Genomic DNA, 22,326 nt, shown 5'->3' with positions numbered 1-22,326 from the left:
AAGACCCTGAGGCAAGTAAGAAAGAAAAACACCCTGCAGGGAGGAAGAGAGCAGAACACACTGTAACGGATTCCATGTTTTAACTTACGGAAAGGATCGACTGTTCTTCAGGTAATTCAGCAACACTGCAGCTCAAGGATAGCTACCAGCCAAGAGAATAATTCAGTTCTGGGTACTTTTTGTTAGTCTTAGTGAAAAGAATAAACCAGTAGCCATGGAAAGGAAAAAGTAAAGGCAAAAAAAAAAAAAAACAGGTCCTAAAGTTAAAAAATTCAGTGATATGGGAGATCATAGAGTTGATTCTGACCATGGGTAAAGGATAACACAGATACCACAGATACCAGATACCTGATACAACGGGCTGTAATTTTATTATAACAGATCTAAAGCCAAGCATTCTCAGCATCCAGTGCATGGATGTAAACAGTTCCATGCAGCCACTAGTTGGGGACCTGTAAAGAGGGAACCTGGCCCACTGGAGCTGCCACTACACCTTTATCGAAAGACTTCCTTGGAAAACTTTTTCAAGGTATTCATGTTTTTCCTGCAAACCCCTCGGGGGGGGGGGGCGGTGTCTGGTCTTTTCACAGAGGCTCGACAATTTGTCACCTATTCCCATAGGTTTCACCTCTGTGGCTAGACTTTAGCTCTTCTGCCACACAGGATCTTATCTCTTAGGGCTTCTACTGCCCTAAACTGGAACAATCTTACATTTTACTTTCTCCCCAAGCCACTTGCTGATTCTATGAAGAAGGCAAAATTAGCATAGCACATCACGGCCAATGTTACTCCTCTCTGCAAAATTCTTCTCTCTTTACCCTTACAAATATTGGCAAATAACCATCTCCTATACCATAATTCCCTTTTTGCTGGGTTTCTCATTACAAGATAGGTAGGCGAGAAGGTGAATTAGTACCTGCATCTGAAGTTATAAAAGTGAAAAAGCTGATCTCTGGGCGAACCAAAGCTTATGAACTCTTTCCTCTCCTTTTGCACACTTCAGTTTTTTCCTCCTCACAACTCTCTTTCTCCCATACAATGAACCAGTGACTTATTTGTGGGTAGCTTCAACCATCCTGTACCAGGCCAGACAAAATATTCACTGTCGCTGACCAAGTGACAGCGTTATCACTGGCTGGGGAAAAAGTTGAGGATCTTACTTTTTGCCATATTTATAGTTTAAAAAAGTGGAAAGGCACACAGTGATCAGAAAAAAAGGAGGAGGAAATGGGTAAAGAGAAAAAAATATGTAGACTGAGCAGCTAAATTTCAGAGTCTTCAGCACAAATTGCTGAGAGACCATGAGAACATTGAAAGTCATCTAATAAGCAGGGAAGAACAACAGACTTTTGTGGAACTTCTGCAAAGATGGCAGGAAGTTAGAAAGAGGGTTCACTAAAAATAATGCTAAAAAAGCAGTTAACAAAAAAAGAAAGGAAAGGGTCCCAGGTAAAACAGTCTTGAGAAAAAAATGAATGCTAAAGGGTAAGTGAAGCAACAAGGAAATAGAAATTAGAGTTTAGAAGACCGTTATGTTTGGAGATGTAGAAGCTAAGTGAACCATGACAAGGCAGTGTCAGACACATAAAGAAGAAGGAGGAGGCATGCTGAAGGGCACAGCACTACTGCAGCAGAGCTGACCTGATTATAATTCAGATTCTCATTCCGATTTTCATTCCAAACCGTGTTTCCAGGTAAACACGCTGTCCTTCAGAGAATTAGTCTGGAACTGGGATTTTTAGCTTTGAGTACCTGAGCACTGGCAAGGGCCCTTCAAAACCAGAAATCGAGAAACAGAAATAAAGATGCCATAAGTAATACTTGCCCTATCAAACAAACTCATTCCCAGACATACAGTGAATTTAGCCTTAGCGTAGTTTCTAGTCAGAACTGGGACTTTTCCAGTTTGTGCCAGAGCCCTAACAGGCCTCGCTGGCCCTGCCCAGCCTCACCTGGGACCCCCGCTGCCCCAGCTGCCCCCCAGGGCTTGGGGCAGGGGGACAGGCCCTGGCAGCCAGGCCCAGCTGGCCCCCCTGGCCCTGGGGAGCCCCTGGCTCGTGCAGTGCCCTGACGGTTTGCATCTTGGATCCAAGACTATTTCTTCATGAAGGGAAATGGAGAAAAACTGTCCCCACTACTTCTGAGCTATCCAGGGGTTAAAGCAAGGTGTATGTTCTCATCAGAAAGTCTGAACAAGCCTAAAAGATAGTGCCGGGGAATCTCAGATTTGCTTTGCTTTATGTAACTAAAGCAGACGGAGAACAACCTCTTCTGGGTGGCCAAATAACTCTCAGAATTGCAAGCGTTGCCACCAGCGGAGAAACAGGCCGAGGCGCTGGGAGGTTTCCCCAGGGAGGCTGGAGGTCGGGTGGGACGCAGCCACTAACCAGGCCTGGTTAGCGCCTCAGACAGACACCGAAATCCTTTAAGGAACCTCGCTCACTTTATTTTAGCCACCAGAAAATGCACGTACAGAGGACACCTCACCGGTTTGTGTACCCGTTAAGGAAAATGTTTATCAAACGCTGCATCAGCGGTAACACACTTCGCCCGCACAAAGGGCATGGGGATCCTGAACATGGGGATCCGACAAAACCACGACAGCCGCGGGGCGCCGCGGGGCACCTAAACCAGCACCAAACCCGCCCCCCGCGTGTGCGGGGGAAGCCGCCGACCACCTCGGGCGTCACCGCAGCGAGGCGCGACCCCGCGCAGGACCGGCCGCGCGGCCCCAACCGCCGCAACGGGCGGCCGCAACCGCCACCCGCCTCCCGCCTCCCGCCACCCGCCTCGGGGGCGGGGCCGGCGGGGCCGGCGGGGCCGGCGGGGGCGGGGCCGCCCGCCCGGCGCCGCAGCGCCCCTTCGACCATTTTCCTTGCCGCGGTGCGGGCGGGGCCTCATGGCGGAGCCCCAGGGAGCCGCACGGGCGGCGCGGAGCCGCTACCTGCCGCCAGGTACGACCGGGGAGACCTGCTCTCTCGCGGCGGCGGGGCGCGGGACTGGCTGGGGTGGGGGCGTTGGAGCTGCTCCCTCAGAGCAGCCGCAGCCAGGGCGGAGGCGGTTGCCCCGGGGGGGGGGGGGGGGGGGATGAACGCCGTTTTGTGTCCTACAGGCGGCCCCGAAGCGCCCCAGGGCTCGGAGCAGCCGCCGGGGGAGAGTGGGGGGTCCGGGCTCAGCGAGGGGCGGCCTGCGGGGCGGCAGGCCTCGCTGCCTGGGCTGCGGTCGGCAGTGGGAGGGATTTCCTGGAAGAGCCCCTGTCGCCTCCGAGCGCTTCTCCAAGGCCTCTGTCCCCGCAGCACCCCTTGAGTAAAAGCAACCAGCTCGGTGCGGAGGGCCGGCTGCGTTTCCAGGGCAGGTTTTCAGCCAAAGGTGGTCTTAGCCTGCCGCTGAAGCCTGGGTAAAAAACGCAGTTTGTTAGGGTTGTGTCCTCACTTGTATCACTGAACGCGAAGTCGGCTGTGGCAGTTGGCCTTGAGGTGCAATGTAGCTAATTTTGATATAGGGGAAACGTATAGCTCAAGGCCACAAGTTCATAAGGAAAAATTCACCACAGTGGACTCTGACAGAGTCTGGTTAATGGACATAACTTGGGATTTTTTTTAAGATTAAATGATTTCAATATGCTTAGAACTGACTTATCCAAAGTCCTGCTGCAAAGCCAGGAGAAGAATGCAGGCATAACATTGCAATCCACCACATGATCCTCTAGTTCACACGGTTTCAGTAGTAAGGTTAATCCATACATCATGTTACCTGTGCAGGTTTAGAACATTCCTCTGCTGACTTTTCTACCTGAAATGTCTCTTGCAGTCTTGCTATTTCTTGAAAGATATTCAGATAAGCAGATTTCTATAAATAAATGTGCCATCTGCTTGTTTCAAGAATAGCATGTGTTTTCTGCTTATACTGATGTGGAGCTTTTCTGAAGCACAAGTCAGTGACCTCTGAGATTTCAAAACCTGTTTTTTATTCCAGTTGGAAGCAAATACAAAACATCCCAGACCTCTGTGCATTGGACACAGGAAAGAGGACGTGTCCTAAAAACAGGCAATTTCATTTCAGTGCAACCTTTACAGAAGTTTCTGAAAGCTTTTCTCCAGCCTGTTTCCAGTGGTGGTCAGCTCAATAAACCTGCAAAGCAGAAGAGCCAGGAAACTTTGAAGGCTAGAGTCTGTGGCAGCCAGTCAAAGTAGCTATCCCATAGCCAGGTCCTTGGCAGTACGTGCACTCCGCATTTGTAAGGCGGGCCAAGTATCCCAGCCATCTACACCGTTTATCCATGGCTGCCTGCTCAGGTTGGTCTTTGCAATGACTCTAGAGAGTGATCCTGTGGGAGAGGGCTGTGGTTAAACTTGAGAGCACACGCTCGGGTTGCGCTTACCTGCTACAGAGCTAGATCTTGCCAAGTTTGTTTGTGTGTCCCATTTGTCCTAACAGTGATGTTAGATGATCAGTATCAGGCAAATAGAGTTCTGTGGGTCTTCGCTAATAGACGGGTCCCTGTGTAACCTGCTGCAATAGTGGATGGTTTTTGTAGGCAGCCTGAACTCAAGTTACAGAGAGGCTGGCTCTGAAGATGATGTGGAAGTGCAAAGCTGAGTCTTGAAAGTGCTGGAGGCCTCAGTCAGCTCCCAGGAGTATCCGGTTCAGTTATTGTGTTGGCAGTCTGGGAGCCCAAACTGATGGGGTGTATGGAGGCTGGACTCACTGGTATTTCCATGGCTTCTCTCCAGGTGTTGCTCTGAAGAGGAAGAACAGCAAAAGCTGATCAGGATTCTGACAGAAATGGTTTCCTCCTGGAATTTCACTGGCACTGATATGTCTTCAAAAGATGTGAATTTAGACAGCTCTTCAAACTTGAAGAGAAACCTGTTTTGTTACATTTTTCTTGCATATTCCAAGGAGCTGAACATAGAATTTGACTTTGAAAATGGATCGTTTTGAGGTACATGTGTTGCTCAGTATGCAGAGTCATATACAAATGCTTCAAATCCTACAGGAAGGAGCCAAGATGGACAAATAAATCTATTGCATAGTATTATGTACAGAGTACTTTGAATATGTCTTGTGATTAATTGCAAGGTTTAAGACATAAATGAAATACTTTGCAAAGTGAATTCAGGAACCTCAAGCTTTCCCCCGCGGAGAGAACATTTTGAACAGCCTGAAGGATCAGATTCTACAGGTACAACTCTGCTTTTTAAAATGACTGTGAAAATAACACTGTAAGGCTTTAGTTTTCTATGTGGCTTCTGAACAAAGCTTGCTACCTTGTTGAAAGTAGAAAGGTGTTTTGGTTTTGCTTTTTAACTGTGTAATCTGTATGCCTGACCTAAATAAGAAAGTCATTTTTTTTCTCTGTCTCATTCACTAGTGCCAGAACTAAATGGGCTTAATAGATATTTAGTTAAAATTGGTGACTTAATCACTTTCCAGCTTGCTGGTATTGATGGTAAACTTCAAGATTTAGTAACTAGTAGATCATATCTTCTTATCCAAAACTAAGAGCTATGGATAGGAAGAGGAAAATAAGCATTTTAAGTCTCCTAAATATTCTTCACACTTGGATGAATTAATTAATTAATAAAATGAACTAAACTGAAATGGGGGGGGACAACGACTTTCTTTTCGTCTGCAGAATAGGTTGTTATGGAAGGATGCTTATCGGTTGCACAGACTTAGGTTCTCAACATTTATGCGGTGACTTCCTGTAATCGCTTTAAAACTTTGAGCAGAGGAAGATTTACATCTTGGATAAGGGTTTCCTTTTAATTCAACTGATTGTAATGTATCATGTGAAGTTTGACCATAGTATACTTTGTTTCACAGTTGCACCTTGCTATTCTGCCTGTAATTCAAAACCAGATCCTACAAATATTAATATTATCAGGATAATAGATAAGGTAGAATAATAACATTTAGGAGAGGGAATATTTTAATATACTTTTTAAAAAATTATAAAGACTTTGTAACTTTCCTATAAGTAATAATTTTAACTTTTTTTTTTTTTTTTTTTAAACCTCCCTCTTGAGCTACCCTCTTTCTGGAAACATTTTTTGCAACAATGATAAGTCTTAATAATATCTCAAAGCCAAATAGTCATTATTTTTTGCTGTATTTGACAGGTTGGATTCAATGGCATAGAATTTTCAGATGCTATCTTCATACAAAAAGTGCTATTATCATAAAATGACTTGTCTAAACTGGGACCTCCCAGTAATGTAATAGCAATAACAGTACAGTTCACTACTGTTTCAGTGCTGTTGTCCCCCCACACACACTACAGAGGTGAAAATAACTCTTTGTACATAAACCTCATTTCGCTTGTGAGTTGTTCACTAATACAATTTGCTGAATCTGATTTTTTTTTTAATGTATTTGCAGGTATAGAAGCAAAACGTATATTTCATAACCAATTGGTTATATTTCTTAATCACAATGGAAACACTGATGAGTGGACCACTGCATTTTTATCAACTTGGTAAGTTACTTGTAACTTTATACTGTAAGAGAAGTAGTGTTGCTGATTCTTTGCTAATGCCCCTTCTGAGTTACTGAACTAAGATACCGGCATGCTATTATACAGCTATCCCTGGAATAATTCACAGAATCAAGATTCCAGTGTATTGTATTCTACATACTCCATTCTATAAATAAACCATTAATTTCCCCTCAGAAAAAATGCTTTAAAACAGCTTACTACTTTCTGCCTCCCTAAATTTCCAGTGGACTTTCAATTGGATATGTTGTTTTTCATTTCTTGCCCTATTTTTTTCTTCAGGACTCTTTTTAGTTTCTGGATTAGTGGGTGCAACAAACAGTTTGTTGTTTCAGCTGTAGTCTTAGTGGGAAACTTTCTTGATAGAATCATTTAATTCTGTAAAAAGAACAAAAGATTTCCCTGTTTAGTTTACTGACAGTCTCTTTTTTTTCTCCATTCCATTGTTTCACACAGTTATTTGGTCTACGGTGTTTCTTCTTTCTGTTTGTGTTCCTTATGTAAGAGTCTGACTTACTCAGTTTTTACAACTCCAGCTATTTTTGTTAGCCTTATTTGTTGAAACAAAGTTACTGAAGTATCTCAAACTCTAAATGAACCAGACTTCATTTTGATGGGGAAGAAGTATTTAAAATTCACAAAGATGGAGGAAAAAGATCTTGTGAACAGGAATTCCTTCAACAAGACAGCTGACAACTGGCGAGGTGGCTAAGTTAAAAGAGAACAGCAAAAAAATGCTCCTTCTAAACCAAAGAGTTTGCTCTAAGGAAATGTATCATTAGTAGCGTCTGTGCACTGGCAATATTTATTTGTATAATGGTAATATCCTTAGTGTGCTAGAGGCTGTATGCCTGTTGAGAGAAGGGAGAATTCCTGCCACCATGACTATAAACCTGAGCTTGTGTTCAGGTAAAGAATAGTAACTGTTACAGTATTGCTGTGTTTTTCATACCGAGTGGCCATTTTTTTTCTAGTCAGGTGATCTGTTACTATAATGGAAGAAACAGATGGTTCCACTTTCGTTAACTGCACTTCTGTAAGGGTGTATTTATTATTCAGTAATAATGTAGAAGAACAGAAGACATGGAAGAGGATGCCTGTGGTTTAAATGACACACTGAAGCTTGAGAGATGAGTTCTCTGTGTGAACATAGGTTTGCTGCATGTACAACTCAAGTGAGTTGCTTAATCTCTTTGGATGCTGGGAGTATAGTTTAATACTTGTGAGACTAATGTCCTGAGAGCCAGATTTGTAAGAGGCACTTGGTTAGCAAAATCCAAATGGTTTCAACAAAGTTAGGTGGCTAAGTGTATTTGTATGTGCTTCTGTGTGTGCCCACTGCTAATTAAAGGGCCAGTTTTTTAAAGACACTTCTCTGCAGCCATAAAAATTCTGTGCAGATATTTATTTAAGTGAAGAGGAAATGTTTCCTCTTGTCTTCCAGTACTCTGCAAAAATAGAGAAGGAATTCAAAATAACTGCTTTCATGTGTTAGGAAAATTCTCCCTGTGTGCCTGGAGCAGGACACCTGGGAACACCTGGGACATCTGACCCACAAATGTTCTGAATACCCTCTAATTTAGCAAGAAAGTGTGTTATGGTGCCATGTTTCACATGCTCCCAGTCATTATTTGTAGATTTCCTTTTTTTTTTTTTTTTTTTTTTTTTTTTTTTGGTAAGTCTCAGACTTCTTTTATCTTTTCAGGATCTTTCTTGTTGTGTCACGTCTTATTAACACAGGAAAGAGTTCTGTTACTTGTAGTAGTGTGGCACCTGAGAGCCTTGGTCATGGACTAGTAGAGTGCTACTGTGCTAGTTGCTGCACAAATGTAAAATCTGAAAGACGTTCTCCGAGGTACAGGAGCTACCATTCTAGCCAAGATGAGGAGAATAAAAGAACATGTTAAGGCAGTATCAATCAACACAGTCGACAGTGGTATCAGGCCAGCAGTGTTTTGGGTATTGTCTTATTATTGGGGTAGAGGGTTAATTGTTGTGACCAAAGGGAGGTTTTGGAGAAGAATTCTAGGGAAAATAATGAAGTAATTTTGCAGATGTTTCCAGAGAATTCCTTTAAGGCATGAGGAAAACCATGCTTGTTTGCAGTTAAACTAATGACTTCTCTGGCCAACTGAGGGTGGGAGTTAGTATCTCATCAGCAAGAGGAGAAACAAAGGATAGGTCACAAAACCTTGAAAATGAAAACCAGAAGTTTATATTTGTCACACTGGGCAGTGGGAAGTAAGCCGGAAGTAAGTATCTCAGGAAAAAATTAGAATGGTCAAAACAATAGTTAAAAGAATGACTTGAAGTAACACTCTGAATAGAGATGAATAACACAAGACTGGGTTGGTCAAGGCCAGTGAAAAAGAATGAAGTGAGAATCTGGATGAAAGGCCAGTCTCTTATGGGTGTGTTGGGTTTTTTTGTTTGTTTTTGTTTGGGGGGGGGTTGTGTTTTTTTTAAAGAGATGGGAAGCTCTAGATGTCAGGAGCTAAGAGAAAGCTGAGCTCAAGAGGATACTCAGATTATAGGCCTGACTGACAGGCTGAATGTGGCCTTAACTGTGCCCTTTGACGCAAGAAGTGTATGCATGTCACAATGTCCATTTTTTTTTGTTTCTTTTACAGGCAGATAATAGAGTGGGAGAAAGAGTTAGAAGCACCCATAGGGGAATGTTACAGAAACAGGACATGAACTTTACTTTGGAAAAGAGAGGCAACTGGAATAGAGAGAGTTAAAAGAGTTAGCTGATTGAAAACAGTGAATTATATCCTGAAGTTGTTAAGCTACAGCATTGAAGACTCCCTACATTTAGCGAAGAAGGACATCTGTGAAGATGATTGTCATGTTCTTCAAGCTGCAATATCTATCGTTTTGCAGACCAGTTCTAAGATTCTTGTCCTGTCTTAACATGGTGTTTAATAAATGGAGTGAGCTACCGGAGATGCAGTTAGAACTCTCTTAAGACAATATTTGATAAGTACTTCTTAAGTAAGTTTGTTCAAACTGAGACTTCAGCCCCTTTTACCAGGGATCAGCATGAGCCTGAAAAACAGCACAGTTATCAAAGAACTGGCTGCTAGGGGTCTTGATTCAATGACTGATTGGAAAGGGACATCCATACTGGGGAAAATGGAAAAAATGGAAGAAAGGGCAGAGGAGAGGAGGAGGAGGAGGAGGAGGAAAATGTTAAAGAGAGAACCCACCCGCATAGAAAGTTAAGGGGCTACAGAAGCACTTCCATTGAGAGAGTAGTTAGTATTATCTTTAAGTGTTGCAAATTAATATTGCCAGTAGTAAATTAATACTTCTCATGAATCAGATACTGTAGACATACAAATGTACTAATATATGGTTTCATTTTCCAGCATACATCAGCATTCTGTCTACAGCTTGTTACAGCTTGCCTGGTAAGAGTTCTTACTGTTTCAAATGTATTTTCTAACATTTTACAAAAGACTCGCATGTTCTCACCAAGCATCATTTTACAACTTTATGCCTTTTGAAGAAGGAACTTCATACAAATAAAGCACAGCAGGACAGTCTTTGAATTGGTTGCTGTTGTGCTGAACTCAGTGCTATTCCATAGTTGCTTTATTTTGGGGCTGATATTAGGCTGCTTTAATGGGGTTTATTGATTAGAATTGATGCAGTCTTGCATTTGTTTGCCATTCCTCTTCATGTCATATGTTTAATTTCTTTCTTTTTAGAAAGATCTGTGAGAGGACCACCTCTCAACCTACAAATGAAATCTCACAATTTCCAGCACGTTTTGTCCTGGCAGGCAGGAAGTGATCTAACTGTGCCAACACACTATCGTGTGCTGTACACTGACCGCAGGTATGTCTGATTTCCTATAGGATACAAATTTTACTTTTAATGTTTCCCTACTCAAAATACTCAGCCTGCGTCTTTTTTGTTTGTCTGTTTTTCCACTCAAAGGCTCTTCTATAATTTGCTATTTATCAGATAAAAAGGAAGGAATTGGGCTTTACCATATAATTAGCTATGCCTCACTTAAGTTTACTACAATTTGTTTACAGCATGAATATGTATCATGGAAAAGAAGCAATTTCAAAAAAATCCAGAGACATTTGCGGTTGGATTTATTAATAATTTCTTTTTGCACCCTGTTCTTTGTCATCACTTGAAATGGCTATACCTTAATAAATAGAGTGCGCTAGGTCTAGTGGAGAAGTATTCAGGAGCACTAAGAACTGACTGACCTTTGCTCAGCTGAGCTGTTCTTTTGGAAACAGGATTTTGCCAAGGTGTCTAGTTGTAAAGGTGACTGGTAGATGTTTTGTAGCTACAAAATTGTTCAAGAGTAGCTCTCTTGTTTGGAGCTATGACACATGGCTAGCTTTTGGGGCAGAGCTCCTGGAGACCTGCAAGGTAACCAGGACTACTGACTATAGGAGTAAATGAGCCACTGGGGCTGCTGAGATCAGCCCTGCTGGTTGCCCTGGTACCCATCTGCATGTCCTATCTGACGTGGAGTGGTGGGGTTTTGAGGAGCCATCTTCCCCCTGCACCACAGCCATTTCTGGAGCTTACCCTATTCTTGTCTCTCTGAAGGATGTGGTGTATGTCTTGTGACTCTTGGACACATGAAGATTTGGGAATGTGGGCTGAGGAGGCTGGCCATTTGATATAGAACCGATTTATCTAATTCGTATATTTAATTTCAGTGTCATTTATCTAAAATCTTTGTAGGCAGTTTCTTTAATGCTGTATGTCTTCCCTATGTACATAACTATTCTGGGTCTTTATGGCACAACTAAGCTTGAAAAGAAAGGCCTGAAAGAGAATCATATTTGAAGTTACAGGTCAAATGCTGTTTTGTCCATGGCTAGTCTAAGGCACATAAAACATAACTCACATCAGAAGCAACCTTCAAATATATTGTCAGTAGAGGGGATTATCCTTCTTTTTTTTTTTTTTTTTTAATTTATGATAGTAAAATCTAGGAGCTCCAACTTGCATTAGGGCCCCTTCATGCAATGTGGTGTGAAAGCACACTATGAGATACAAGCCCTGACTAAACAAATATGCTATTGAAATAAAGAAAACAAAAGATTAAGGACAAATAAAATGCAAGCAAAGTTAGCTTTGTATGTGCGGGTATGTGTAAATGTGGACAAGCAGATGGGCCTTTCTGACTGTAAGGAGCATCAGATGTTACTAGCGATGGTGGAGGGACTGTCTTGAGAAGAGGTTGCATTCTTCAAGTTTATCATCACAGAATGTGCAAAGCAGGAAGGAATACTACTCCTGTGTTCTGGTCCTCCAGTGAGAATGACAGCAGTGACTTTGGTTGCAGTGGGAACAGAACCAAACTGGTACTACTTTCACATTCCCCCTGCCCCCTACCCCTTGATCATCTGAGTTTGGTTTTGCTATTTTTTAAGGTCTTTGAAATACATTTTTCTTGCTTTCCTAGAATGAGAGTACAGTCAAAAATAATTTGGATGTTATAAGTTATTTTTGCTTATACATTGAGCAGGAACAGTGATCTGATCCAATACATCTGTCAATTTTTATTGTTTTCTTCAGAAATGCTTTCTTAAAGCAGGTAACAGATTATTTTGATTTTTTCTTTTTATTTCAATTTACAGTAAATGGAAGACTGCTGAACAGTGTTCAGATATTACGCAACTCTTGTGCAATCTGACAGAGGATTTTAAAGATGTTTCCATTCAGTATTCTACATTGGTTCAGAGCTTTGTGGGAACTGAAGTATTCAATTCTTCTGCATTTCATTTTATGCCATTTACTGATAGTAAGTTCTCTGTCTGCATTTGTTCATTTTGGTAGTTTTTATTTCTAGTTGCATATAATGATATTCTGCTAACTTTACAGTAAGACACTCCAAGCTAATTTGGTTGCTAGCTTTATTCCTTTATATGAGAGAATATGAGTTGGTGTATGATCTTGTGCATAACAACATAAAATATACAGATAGCTTTCTGAAATGTGTGGCTAAAGTGGTTCTGATAAATGGACACCATTCCTGGTTTTGAAACGTGTGTGTGTGAAGGAAATAGTATCATGTTGAGCATTCACAAGCACAAAGTAAAAATCAGTAAGTGCATAAGATGCTTAAAGCAATATATTTTTAAAAGATTTTATGTCTTCAAATAGTCGGTGTTAGGAATTAAAGAAATATCATGTCCATTCTAGATGTTGGGAAAGAGGTTTATCTGTTTGTTCATCAGCCTGCTCTTTTCCTTTTACTTGCTCCTACCAGAAGACACTTCTTAGTAGTGCTATCTTCTAATGCCAGAGGTGGCTTCAACCTGGAGTTGTGCTTCTGGAATTCTGTTTTGAAGAAAGATAGAAAGAGATTAAGGAATGTCTGTTTGGAGAGCTCGATGGTTAGTGGTGTGCTGAGACTAAAGCTACTGACAATAGACAGTTTCTGTAACTTTATACTAATCCAGCTCACTTGTTCTGAAAAAGTTACTTTTATTTAACTTTCATGGAAGGTAATGGGTGTACCCTCCAATTGGAGGACTACAGAGGAGAAATAGGGAGTTTATGTTATGTCAGAATTCAACACTGGTAGCCACTGTTCTGTCCACTTCTGGTCTCAGAAATGTTGAAAAATTGGATGGGATTGGGAGAATAGCCCCAAAAAACCCTAAAGGATTTGTGAACATCCCTCAGAGGTGAAAGTCCTCAGTCCTTCAGCAATTAGTTTAATAAAGGAAAGGATCAGAAGGTGCCTTGGCCACTAGTTACTGTGCTAGCAGGCTTATTCAGTCTAGCAAACAAAGCATAACACCATGTCCTGACTGGAAGCTGAAGGTAGCCAAATTTGAGGTAGAAACAAGAGACGTGTTTAGAACTGACCAGTGGAACAAACTACCAGGTGGTCTGGCTGATTCTCCATCACTGGCAATTTGACCTTGGAACTTATATGCTTCAAGGCCTTCTGGATATACAAGTGATATACTCTAGATTCTGATCAGTCAGCTGTATATCCATCATAGAAATTAAATCAGTACTGAATGCAAAACATGTGTTCTCCCCTCCCTCCCTTTCTTTTTTGGATAGCATTCCTGGGACCACCAGAAGTTAATATAAGTTCCTGTCCAAACTGCATAAATATCACTGTAAAGCTGCCAACATCTCACTTCAGAAAAAATGAAAAGCTGCTGTCTTTAATTGATATATATGAAGAGCTTGATTATGAGATAATACTGAAAACACGTGATGGACAGCATAAGGTAAAGATCTTTTAGTTTTATTTGTGCTTCAGAGAAAAAAGGAAAACAAAGTATAAAATGGCCCTAGTGGTTAGCAGGTTCACAGAAGCAAATGTATGAATAGAAAGTACTTGGAAGAAAACAAAGGGAGAGCCAACATCATCTGTCAAGAGTGAACTTGGCTTCCTTCTGCACCATAGTGGCAGGCCTAGGAAAAAAACACTATTTGCGCTGTATCTTTACAGAAGTCAAGCATGGGGCACTGGCTCAAGTGATTCTTCTCCAGGAAGACAAGGGAAATATGGTTTAACTGAAGCTACTAGTAGCTGTATACGCAGCTAATAGAAAAATCACGCTCAGAAAGCAGTTCAGTGGTTCTCTGTGAAACAGAAAATATGTATCCAGTTTGGTTCCCCAACAACCTGTTCTGGGTCTGGTACTAATAAGGTTTTTTTTGCTCTTGATTTTTACTCTTGGTTTGAATGCTGAATTAGAGAGGTAGATGGGCAGGATTATAATTTGAAACAATCTTTACAGAATGGAGAAATCATCTTAAAATAATAGCAGATAATTCAGTAAGGAACAATGCAAGGCAGAAGAGTGAAGAATAGTGAGCTACACAATGAGTAGAGAGGAAACAGCTAAATAGGCAGCAGTTTTGCCAGAAAGGATGAGCGCATTCTATAATATTACAAGCTAGACATGAGTCCAGTGTTACCAAAAAATATAAAGAGAGAGAGACCACATCATAGTGGATGTAGAAATGTACCATAGAGAACCTATAGGAAATTGGTTTTTTTTACATACTTAGTGCTTGTAAAGCCGACTTGCAGCACTGTGTCCATTCCAAGGTTCAAAAAAGGCACAGACGAGTTGAGCTGGATCCTAAAAGGAACAGTGAGGACTGTGGAGGGGTCCTGAACCATGGCCTGTGAGGAAACACTAGAAGAGTAGGGAACTGCTTAGCGTAAACAAGCAAAGCATGTTGAGAGGCCTGAGTCTCTCACTATATAAACTTTGACTGCAAAGAAGGAAGAAATAAACTGTTTACTCTGACTGGGACAAAAAACAGCGAACTGAAATTGCAGCAGTGAAGATTTTAAGTAGAGCATCAAGAGAGTGATTAATATTGGCACTGGCAAAGCACTGGAATAAACTGCCTAACCAGAGGGTAGACTGCCTGTACTGGAAGTTTTGAACAGCAGGTCAGACAGATGAGGCATTTAATCAGTCTAGCTCATTTTACTGTGAGTTACAGGAGAAGGACCACAGCTTGCCTAGCACAGAGATTTTTTTCCCTGGTTTCTGAATTGGAATATCATTGGCACTTTCATACATGTAGAATCTATGCGAGGTTGCTTCAAGGGGGCATATGATGACCAACATTTGGAGAGAGAAAAGGAAATTCTTCTGCTCTTTTTTAATCTTTGATAATATGGTGTTTCACAAATAGGCTTCAGGTAGGCATCTTGACATCAGCTAAAACTAGAGATGAAACTCTTGGCTGGGTAAACCACTGACTTCCTGTGAAATGCCCGTTTTTGCAGTTTCACATGTTAATAACAATTTGATGCCGAAATGTTTAAAAATTTCCCTCTACTCCCCATCAATTTCATCCTTTTTTTTTCCCCCTGACAATATCACATTAGAGCAAGCCTTTCTGTCAGTCAGCCTGTGCACTGAGTACTTTTCAGCAGTATCTAATTGCTGAAATAGGATAGATTTAATAATATTGTCTTCTGTAGTATGAGAATTATTAACCTAGCCCCACTTAGTTAAGCTTGTTAGCTGAGATGTAGTAAACAATAATAAAAGTAGTTCCCTTCCAAGGTTTTGAATCAAGTCCTTAATAATCTGTGAAGATGGATATATTTGAAGAGTGTTTAAAAAAAAAAAAAAACTTTTTTAAGGAATTACACAGAGTAGAATTACTTTTAAGGTAACAGCTTTTAATGTAGAATTACTTTTAAGGTAACAACTTCTAACTGCAACAACGCAAGCACTGTATGAACACCTAGACTCTTGTAGAAACAGCTGAGTTTCTGAGAAGGCCTGATTCAAGGGCTAGGACAGAGTAACAAATTTGATGAAAGGCTGTTAGGGCTGCCTAAAGACAACCCCCAAAACAGAGTTTTGAATAATACAAGCACACCCTGCTTACTTGGCAGAAAATAATAGCCCAGGAGCTGAATGGAAATCTCAGGGTGTCTGACCAGGCAGCCATCAGTGAGACTATAGTCTAAATTGTTAACAGCAACAAACCCTTAAGAATTGGCATCTGGTAGGCACTAAGTGAAGGGTCAGAGTACAAACAGGATTTCTGATCTGGTAAAATGTGAGGAAGTTTTAACTGAACCTGAACAAAACATATCTCCATGAAGCAGATGCCCTCCAGATCCTGCAACTGCTTATTGAAATGAATGTTTGCGTGAACGTTTCAATATTAGAAAAATATGAGAAAGCATTCTCCTCTTTGGGAATGTTTTGGCTTGCTGAATCCAGGGCAAAACTGCTGGAAATACACATAGATTTTCTTTCTTGCAAATGAAAGTTTCCATTTCAAAGAACTAATACCCTCAAGTGAAATTTAATTCATTTGTAAAAAGTTTCATTAACTCAGTACTTACTACTGCATTATTTCACTGAAATAGACATAATGTTTTTTCAGGGATTGGGGATCTCTCTTAGGCAAATAGCTGACTTTAAAACATTGTCTTTCATGGCAGAGGCCACGTGAAAGAACGACTAGAGAAATTTTTAATACGGTCATTGAAGATTTGTATCCAAATAGAAATTATTGTGTGTCCATTATGGTCTCCGCGTCTCTAAATAAAAATTCCATCTCATCAGCCTGGAAATGTGTAACTGCTGACTCTATAACTCAACAAGGTAACTGTTCTATGGTCCAGAATGGATTGTCTGACTTGATTTTGTGCAAGTGTTTTGTTTTAATATAGCAAGATTTACAAGTCAATTAATTCTGAAAATAGTAAGAGAGAAAGTATCTTCCAAGTGATGAGCATTTGGGGGATTTATAAATAAAATATGAAAGCCCTTCCATTTGGGGGCTGCACATCTATTGTTAATCCTGCTAAGTGTACACATCTACACTGACTGCATAAATAGTTGTCAAAGATTAAATAATTTATTTATTTTAATTCTTGAATTTAACCTTGAATTTGATCTTGTTTTGGGTTTGGATCAGATGACCTCTAGATGTCTCTTCTAACTAAAATTATTCTGCAATTCTAAATAGCTGTTCTGAACGTATAATATGAAATGTGATCATTAGAAACTTCGTTCATGTTTTTTCACTTGCAGATTATCATATAGCTACAATCACAGGTGCTGTATGTTTTTCATTGATGATCATTGTCATTATGAGCTGTATGTATGCAGGAGGTTTTATTCTTCAAAAAAAATCACTTCCACATACCTTGGTATGTATTAATTTTCATATTTAGCCTTCCTGGGTGGGGAGAGGAAGTTCACCATCTGAACTGAACAGAAATAATTTCTAATAATATGCCTTAGGTAAAAGTTACACAAGTGCACAGAATTTAATGTTGTTAAATTTGGAGTTTACTTCTTTCAAACTTTCAAAGATCATCTGTAGGCTACTGAATCTGGTGTATTATGTGATGTAAATATTCAGTCTTTTTTCAAAAACTTTTTTTGCTACTTCTGGGACAAGTTAGAGTGTGCAAGTTGTAATGACAGGGAGACTCCCCAGCCTAACTTTAAAAGAACTCTTTACTGTAGCCAGATGCAAGCTAGCCCCCACAGCAGTGTGTCCGGCATGGGATAATTGACCCCTTCCCCTTTGAAAACTAGCTTATATGTAAATCCTTGCCGCACCAGTCAGATGTCTTCCACCATCCGAGCCAGAGCAATAATTCCAAATGAAAACCATTTCAGTTCTCGGGTGAGGTACACAGGGAGAAAACCTAATTCCTGACAGAGTTGCTAAGGATGCTCTGAAAACTCGGTGTTGGTTGTTCCTTAGCAAAGTGGTTTCTGGTACCTTTTGCCCGACATAGCTTCATTTCATCTTGCAGCATTCTGCTCCACTCCAGGAACAAATCCAGTCCCCACTACAACTGAATGAAACTTCCCATTTATTACACTGAGAATCAGATCATTCCCTGAAGATCTGAGGATAGTTTAGCAAGGTCCCTGGGTGCCGGAGTTATATAAAGGCATTTGAGAGTTCCTACAATTGAAAGCAAATATTTTAAATTTGCCTTCAAGGTTTTTTCTTCACCACGTTTCCTTAGGACGCCAAGCTAAAAAGACAAAAGGTAGCTTTAAGTCCCAGTCTGAGCATACTGTTCCTGTCATGAAGCATAAATATGGCCTAGAATTGGGATGTTTGGTCTCTGAAGCTCACAAATTCACAAAAGATGGGCCAGTTACTTAAGCAGATCTGGAGAAGTAAAGAGTCAGTATCAGTGGTCTAAGGCATTCTTTCTAGAGCTATGCTTCTTGCTTATTGTCCACAAAAGGGGACAAGGAGAGCATCTGAAAAAAGTGCTAAAATTAACAGTTCAGTAGCCTGGTGAGAAAGCAAAATCTGGATGATGGTTGCAAAGAAGTTATTGGAAATGGTCTCACATGTAGCAGATAAGAACTTACTCTCCGTTCACATCGACAAGGAGACAAAGGACAGATCATCACAGACCCCTGTAGAGTTGAGATTTTGCTTTGAGGAAGCAGTCTTCAAACACTGTTGTTTCTCAGGAAGCCTGTCTGCTCTGTAACATCAGCAGTAGCTTTTGAGTCAAAGGAAACATCCTCTTTAGTGAAAACAGATATACCTAGTAGGTTCCCAGCCTTTAAGTTTCACGTGTATCTCATGTTATAGATTGGGGTACAGTTATCTTGCAGATACTTCCCTGCCAGAAAAGTATCCTAGTTGTTACCTCCAGAATAGTTATGCAGCAGAGTTGAGGACCACTTCTCTGTGTGGCCTAATGTCCAACTTCCTTCTCCAGGCTCAGTTATGATTTCTTACTGTATTTTCTTGTGAACAGGAAGTAGTAAAAAGGATGTCTGATAGTGGAAAACTTAATAGAAAAAAAGGAAATTTATATGCAAATTATCTCTGCAGGAATGTAGAGCTAATGTAGTTTCTCAGAAGTTACCTATTGTGACCAGGCTGTCATAACCTACTTGAATATTGGGGTTGGATGAAAACAAAAGACAAAAGAAACAATCTAGCTTTGGAAGAACAGTTACTCATGGAGGGTCACATACACAAGGCAAGCAGTACCTGCATTACCTTCCAGATGCCATACTATTCTTAGTCAGGTATAGTGATTGGCAGAAGTCCGTGATTGGCAGAAGTCCATGATTAGGGAAGAACAGTTAAGTTCATGAAGAAAGGAAGATAATGGTAACATATCACTTAAATTTTTCCAGTATTTTGAATAAAATAATCTTGTTCTGTGAGACAGTGTCATATTTTAACACTTGAAGAAGTCATTGTTATTTGCTAAAGTTAATTGCCACTAAACTTCAAGCAAGAATAAGATGCCTGGGGTCTCATTTCTGTCCATTTCTTGGCTTTCTTCTTCTTTATGTATAGTCTGTGATTTCTCTCGCATTTCATTCTTTGGGGGTTTTTTGCTTGCTTGTTTGTTTTTTTACCTAAACCTTTACCATTTTCTACAAACATAGCTAGAGCAGATTGGTCTCAACTTTTTCTAAGACTTTTTTTCTCATCTCTCTGTTCTTTGCTATGACTTTACTTTTCTGTCCTTAAGATTGTTCAACATGGCTCTGCCAAGTAGCTTCTAAGGGTAATCTCTTATTTTCAGCATTTTTTCTCCAATGCTTCAGCCTTCAGTAATCCTCAGAAGGGCAGCAAGTAAAACAAAGAAAATGGGTTTTAGGATGTTACACAGGTCGTTGCTTCAAATGGTAACTTTCTAATGGACACTAAAATTATTACTCATGTAAGGCTTCTCTTCTTCAGCATGGTAATAATAAGAGCTAGCAGAGAATTGCAAGATTCACCTCAGGTCCAAGATGTATTTATGAAATGAGCTTTTAGTCTTTGTTATCTCAAAAGTGAGAATTAAAACACTTTGTGTCTGATGCTGCTTGGTACTAGCAGTCATTTCTGTGAGTGTGCCTTGATTTGTAGTGCAGGGTTTCATGTTTATGGGAACGGAGAAGAGGGAATAGTTCTAGATGCTTTGAGCTCTGCAGAAAAGGCCAGAAACATGGTACAGGGAGAACCATTTGTTTGATAACCTCATGTTTTTCATAATTCTGTGTGTGTGTGTGTAAATTTGGTTCTTTTTTTAATTCTCTTTGTTCTTTTAGGTATTCATCAATACATTAGCCTATTCACCTTTTATATTTGAATCTGAAGAAATAACTTCTGTAGAGATCATTTCTAAAGAGGTTAAAAAAAAGGCAAAGGAATGTAGTGGCTATGGCAGCGATGAAGATGACGATGATGAAAGCAATGACAGAAGTAATCATGACTATACAAGGCGTGATGTCTTGAGCAGAGTGCCTTGTTCCTCTGACACGTCAAGTGCATTTGTGCAATGCTGTACAGAGAGTACATGTGAAAACAGCAGCAGTCAGGCAAGTCAAAATCCAGACACTGACCTAGAAGATTTTGAAGAGAATGAAGTGGACATTGAAGAAGATAAAGGTGCAAGTACAGAGTTAATTAATCCTTTCTCTGAGGAAAATTGTACCTCCTCTTCTGGGTCAAGGAACAGTGCTTGCTTTACCATAAACTTAAAAACTGTGCTGCTGGGAACCTCTGAAGAGAATGAAGATAGTTCTGCTGCTCTTCTCTCTTACCAGGAAGATAAGGTTGACTGGCAAGATTCTGGTGCTTTTGAATCAGAACTCCTTGATGACACAGGAAGTGTGCAGAAACCACTCTGTCATAATGTCTCTCATGAATGGCAAAATTCTTCTAGTTCTGATGAAAGTGATTCATCAGATCCAGATATGGACCAAAAAACTGAATACATAAGAAGATGAATAAGTGAGAACCACTATTTTATAACATACAAATGTATATTGTCTGCTTTGTCTGTTTCTGGACTGAACACAGATTTGGTCTTTCTCTTTTTTAACATTCTTGAAGGTATATGCCTGTACATTGAAAATAAGTGAGACTCACTTTTAACAAATACTGCTGTGGTATCTTCAGGTATGGTCCGGCTTGTATTATCTACAGAGAAACCCAGATGACTGTTCAGATGCTAAGATGTGGCAGAGATACAGAGCAGTTATTTCATTTTGCAGTTCAGTGGTGCCTATGAGGAGTTTATGGTATAGGAAGTGGCTGGTCTCTTAACCAGGCCTTCTGACTATCAGTGTTGGAAAGAACAGTAATATGAAAGGAATCTCTGCTATTATTTCTTAGCTCTGTTGGTGTGTTACTGTGAAATCTGTTTTGCCAGATGGATTGCAGACATCAAGGTAGCCCTGTATTCAAGTCAATACAGTGATTTGTGCATGGATGTTTGTGTAGAGAAAGCTGAACAAGTGAAATCACAAAGAGGAAGGTAAAAATACTCAGAAGCTTACAGAAGTATTGTCCTAAATGGGAATCAAGGCATTATATAAACCTCATTTTTTAATGTTTTTATAATTCTGTGCAGTTAATGTATACTACATTTTTAATGTCATAAAAGCATTTTAAGAAACAGTTACTGCAGTGTAAAGTTATTCTGTAACACTTGTGCTTTGTGAAAATTCATAGACAAGGGTGTGAAAACCTGTAGCCTATGTGGTGTAAATTTTCATTTTACTTTGGCTCCTCCATACCTTTGAAAAGCTGCCTGAGTTAGCCTGCTGAGAATTTATTCCTTATGGGAAGGCTTTTAGGTGGCAGGTAGCTGAGAAACCAACTCTTTGCACCCTCTGAAGCTCTACTTAGATGTTACTTTCCTGCCCACAAGCTGTGGCTGGCTGATGTGGCTGGCAGTCATCGTTTCATCAGGACAGCAGAGAGTAGTTTCTATCTGTTGTACTACCTTTAAGAACTAAATAGATGTAAGTACCTGACACCTTGGATCGTTACAAAGTAAATATTTGCAGATTTGCACATCATCCATAGAATTAGTAGGTGAAAACTTTGCTCATGGGGACCCTATAATTGTGTGCTGCTTCTGGAGTATCTGTTTGTGTAAGTCTCTGCACGATGGTAGAAGCCAGTGGAGCTGCTCATAGGTAAGTGAGGGCGGTGGAGCTGCGTCTATCCCAGGGAAGGCAGGAATTGCCTTGTAGCCTCATTTATTAAATAGGAGGTGGTAAATGGGCCAGAAACAAATGTATTAAGCCCTGAAAAAGAACTGGTATTTTCAGTGGCAAAAGTAATAGTTTGAGAACACTTACTGTGTGAATAAAAGAAAACTTCCCCCCAAAAGTGTACCCAGCTTTTGATCAGGGCTGCAAAGCATTCTGGCAGAAGTAGTGGCATGGGCCTCTTTGCTGCAGTCACTGCAGGCTGCATCCCCGAACCAGGGCTCCAGACCTTGCCTCAGGTGAAACTCCGCGTGCTGGCAGTGGGACTTTCACTCCGAAACAGGCTTGCTCCTGTGGTTCGGCTGCAGTCTGTTTAGCCCCTTCACGCTG

The 22,326-nt window shown here is 40.6% G+C and overlaps 1 protein-coding gene across 3 annotated transcripts; it reads left to right on the top strand.

Annotated features, from left to right (window-relative positions):
• Positions 1-2,863: 2,863 nt before the first annotated feature.
• Positions 2,864-21,401, top strand: IFNAR2 (interferon alpha and beta receptor subunit 2). Of its 3 annotated transcripts, none has more exons than XM_067299168.1 (10): positions 2,864-2,954; positions 4,734-5,185; positions 6,385-6,481; positions 9,871-9,912; positions 10,213-10,342; positions 12,121-12,284; positions 13,562-13,734; positions 16,440-16,602; positions 17,035-17,153; positions 20,044-21,401. In XM_067299168.1, the coding sequence occupies exons 3-10, from the start codon at positions 6,439-6,441 to the stop codon at positions 20,722-20,724; spliced, it is 1,515 nt and encodes a 504-aa protein (XP_067155269.1). In that variant the 5' UTR covers positions 2,864-2,954; positions 4,734-5,185; positions 6,385-6,438; the 3' UTR covers positions 20,725-21,401. The 3 variants fall into 3 exon arrangements, with proteins under 3 accessions (XP_067155269.1, XP_067155288.1, XP_067155279.1); XM_067299178.1 differs by lacking the exon at positions 2,864-2,954 and adding an exon at positions 3,998-4,295; XM_067299187.1 differs by lacking the exons at positions 16,440-16,602; positions 17,035-17,153.
• The last annotated feature ends 925 nt before the right edge of the window (positions 21,402-22,326 follow it).

This window comes from Apteryx mantelli, chromosome 1 (genome assembly GCF_036417845.1).
Source record: "Apteryx mantelli isolate bAptMan1 chromosome 1, bAptMan1.hap1, whole genome shotgun sequence".
In the NCBI taxonomy this organism is placed as follows: Eukaryota; Metazoa; Chordata; class Aves; order Apterygiformes; family Apterygidae; genus Apteryx; species Apteryx mantelli.
This window is presented reverse-complemented; position numbering and strand designations above follow the sequence as displayed.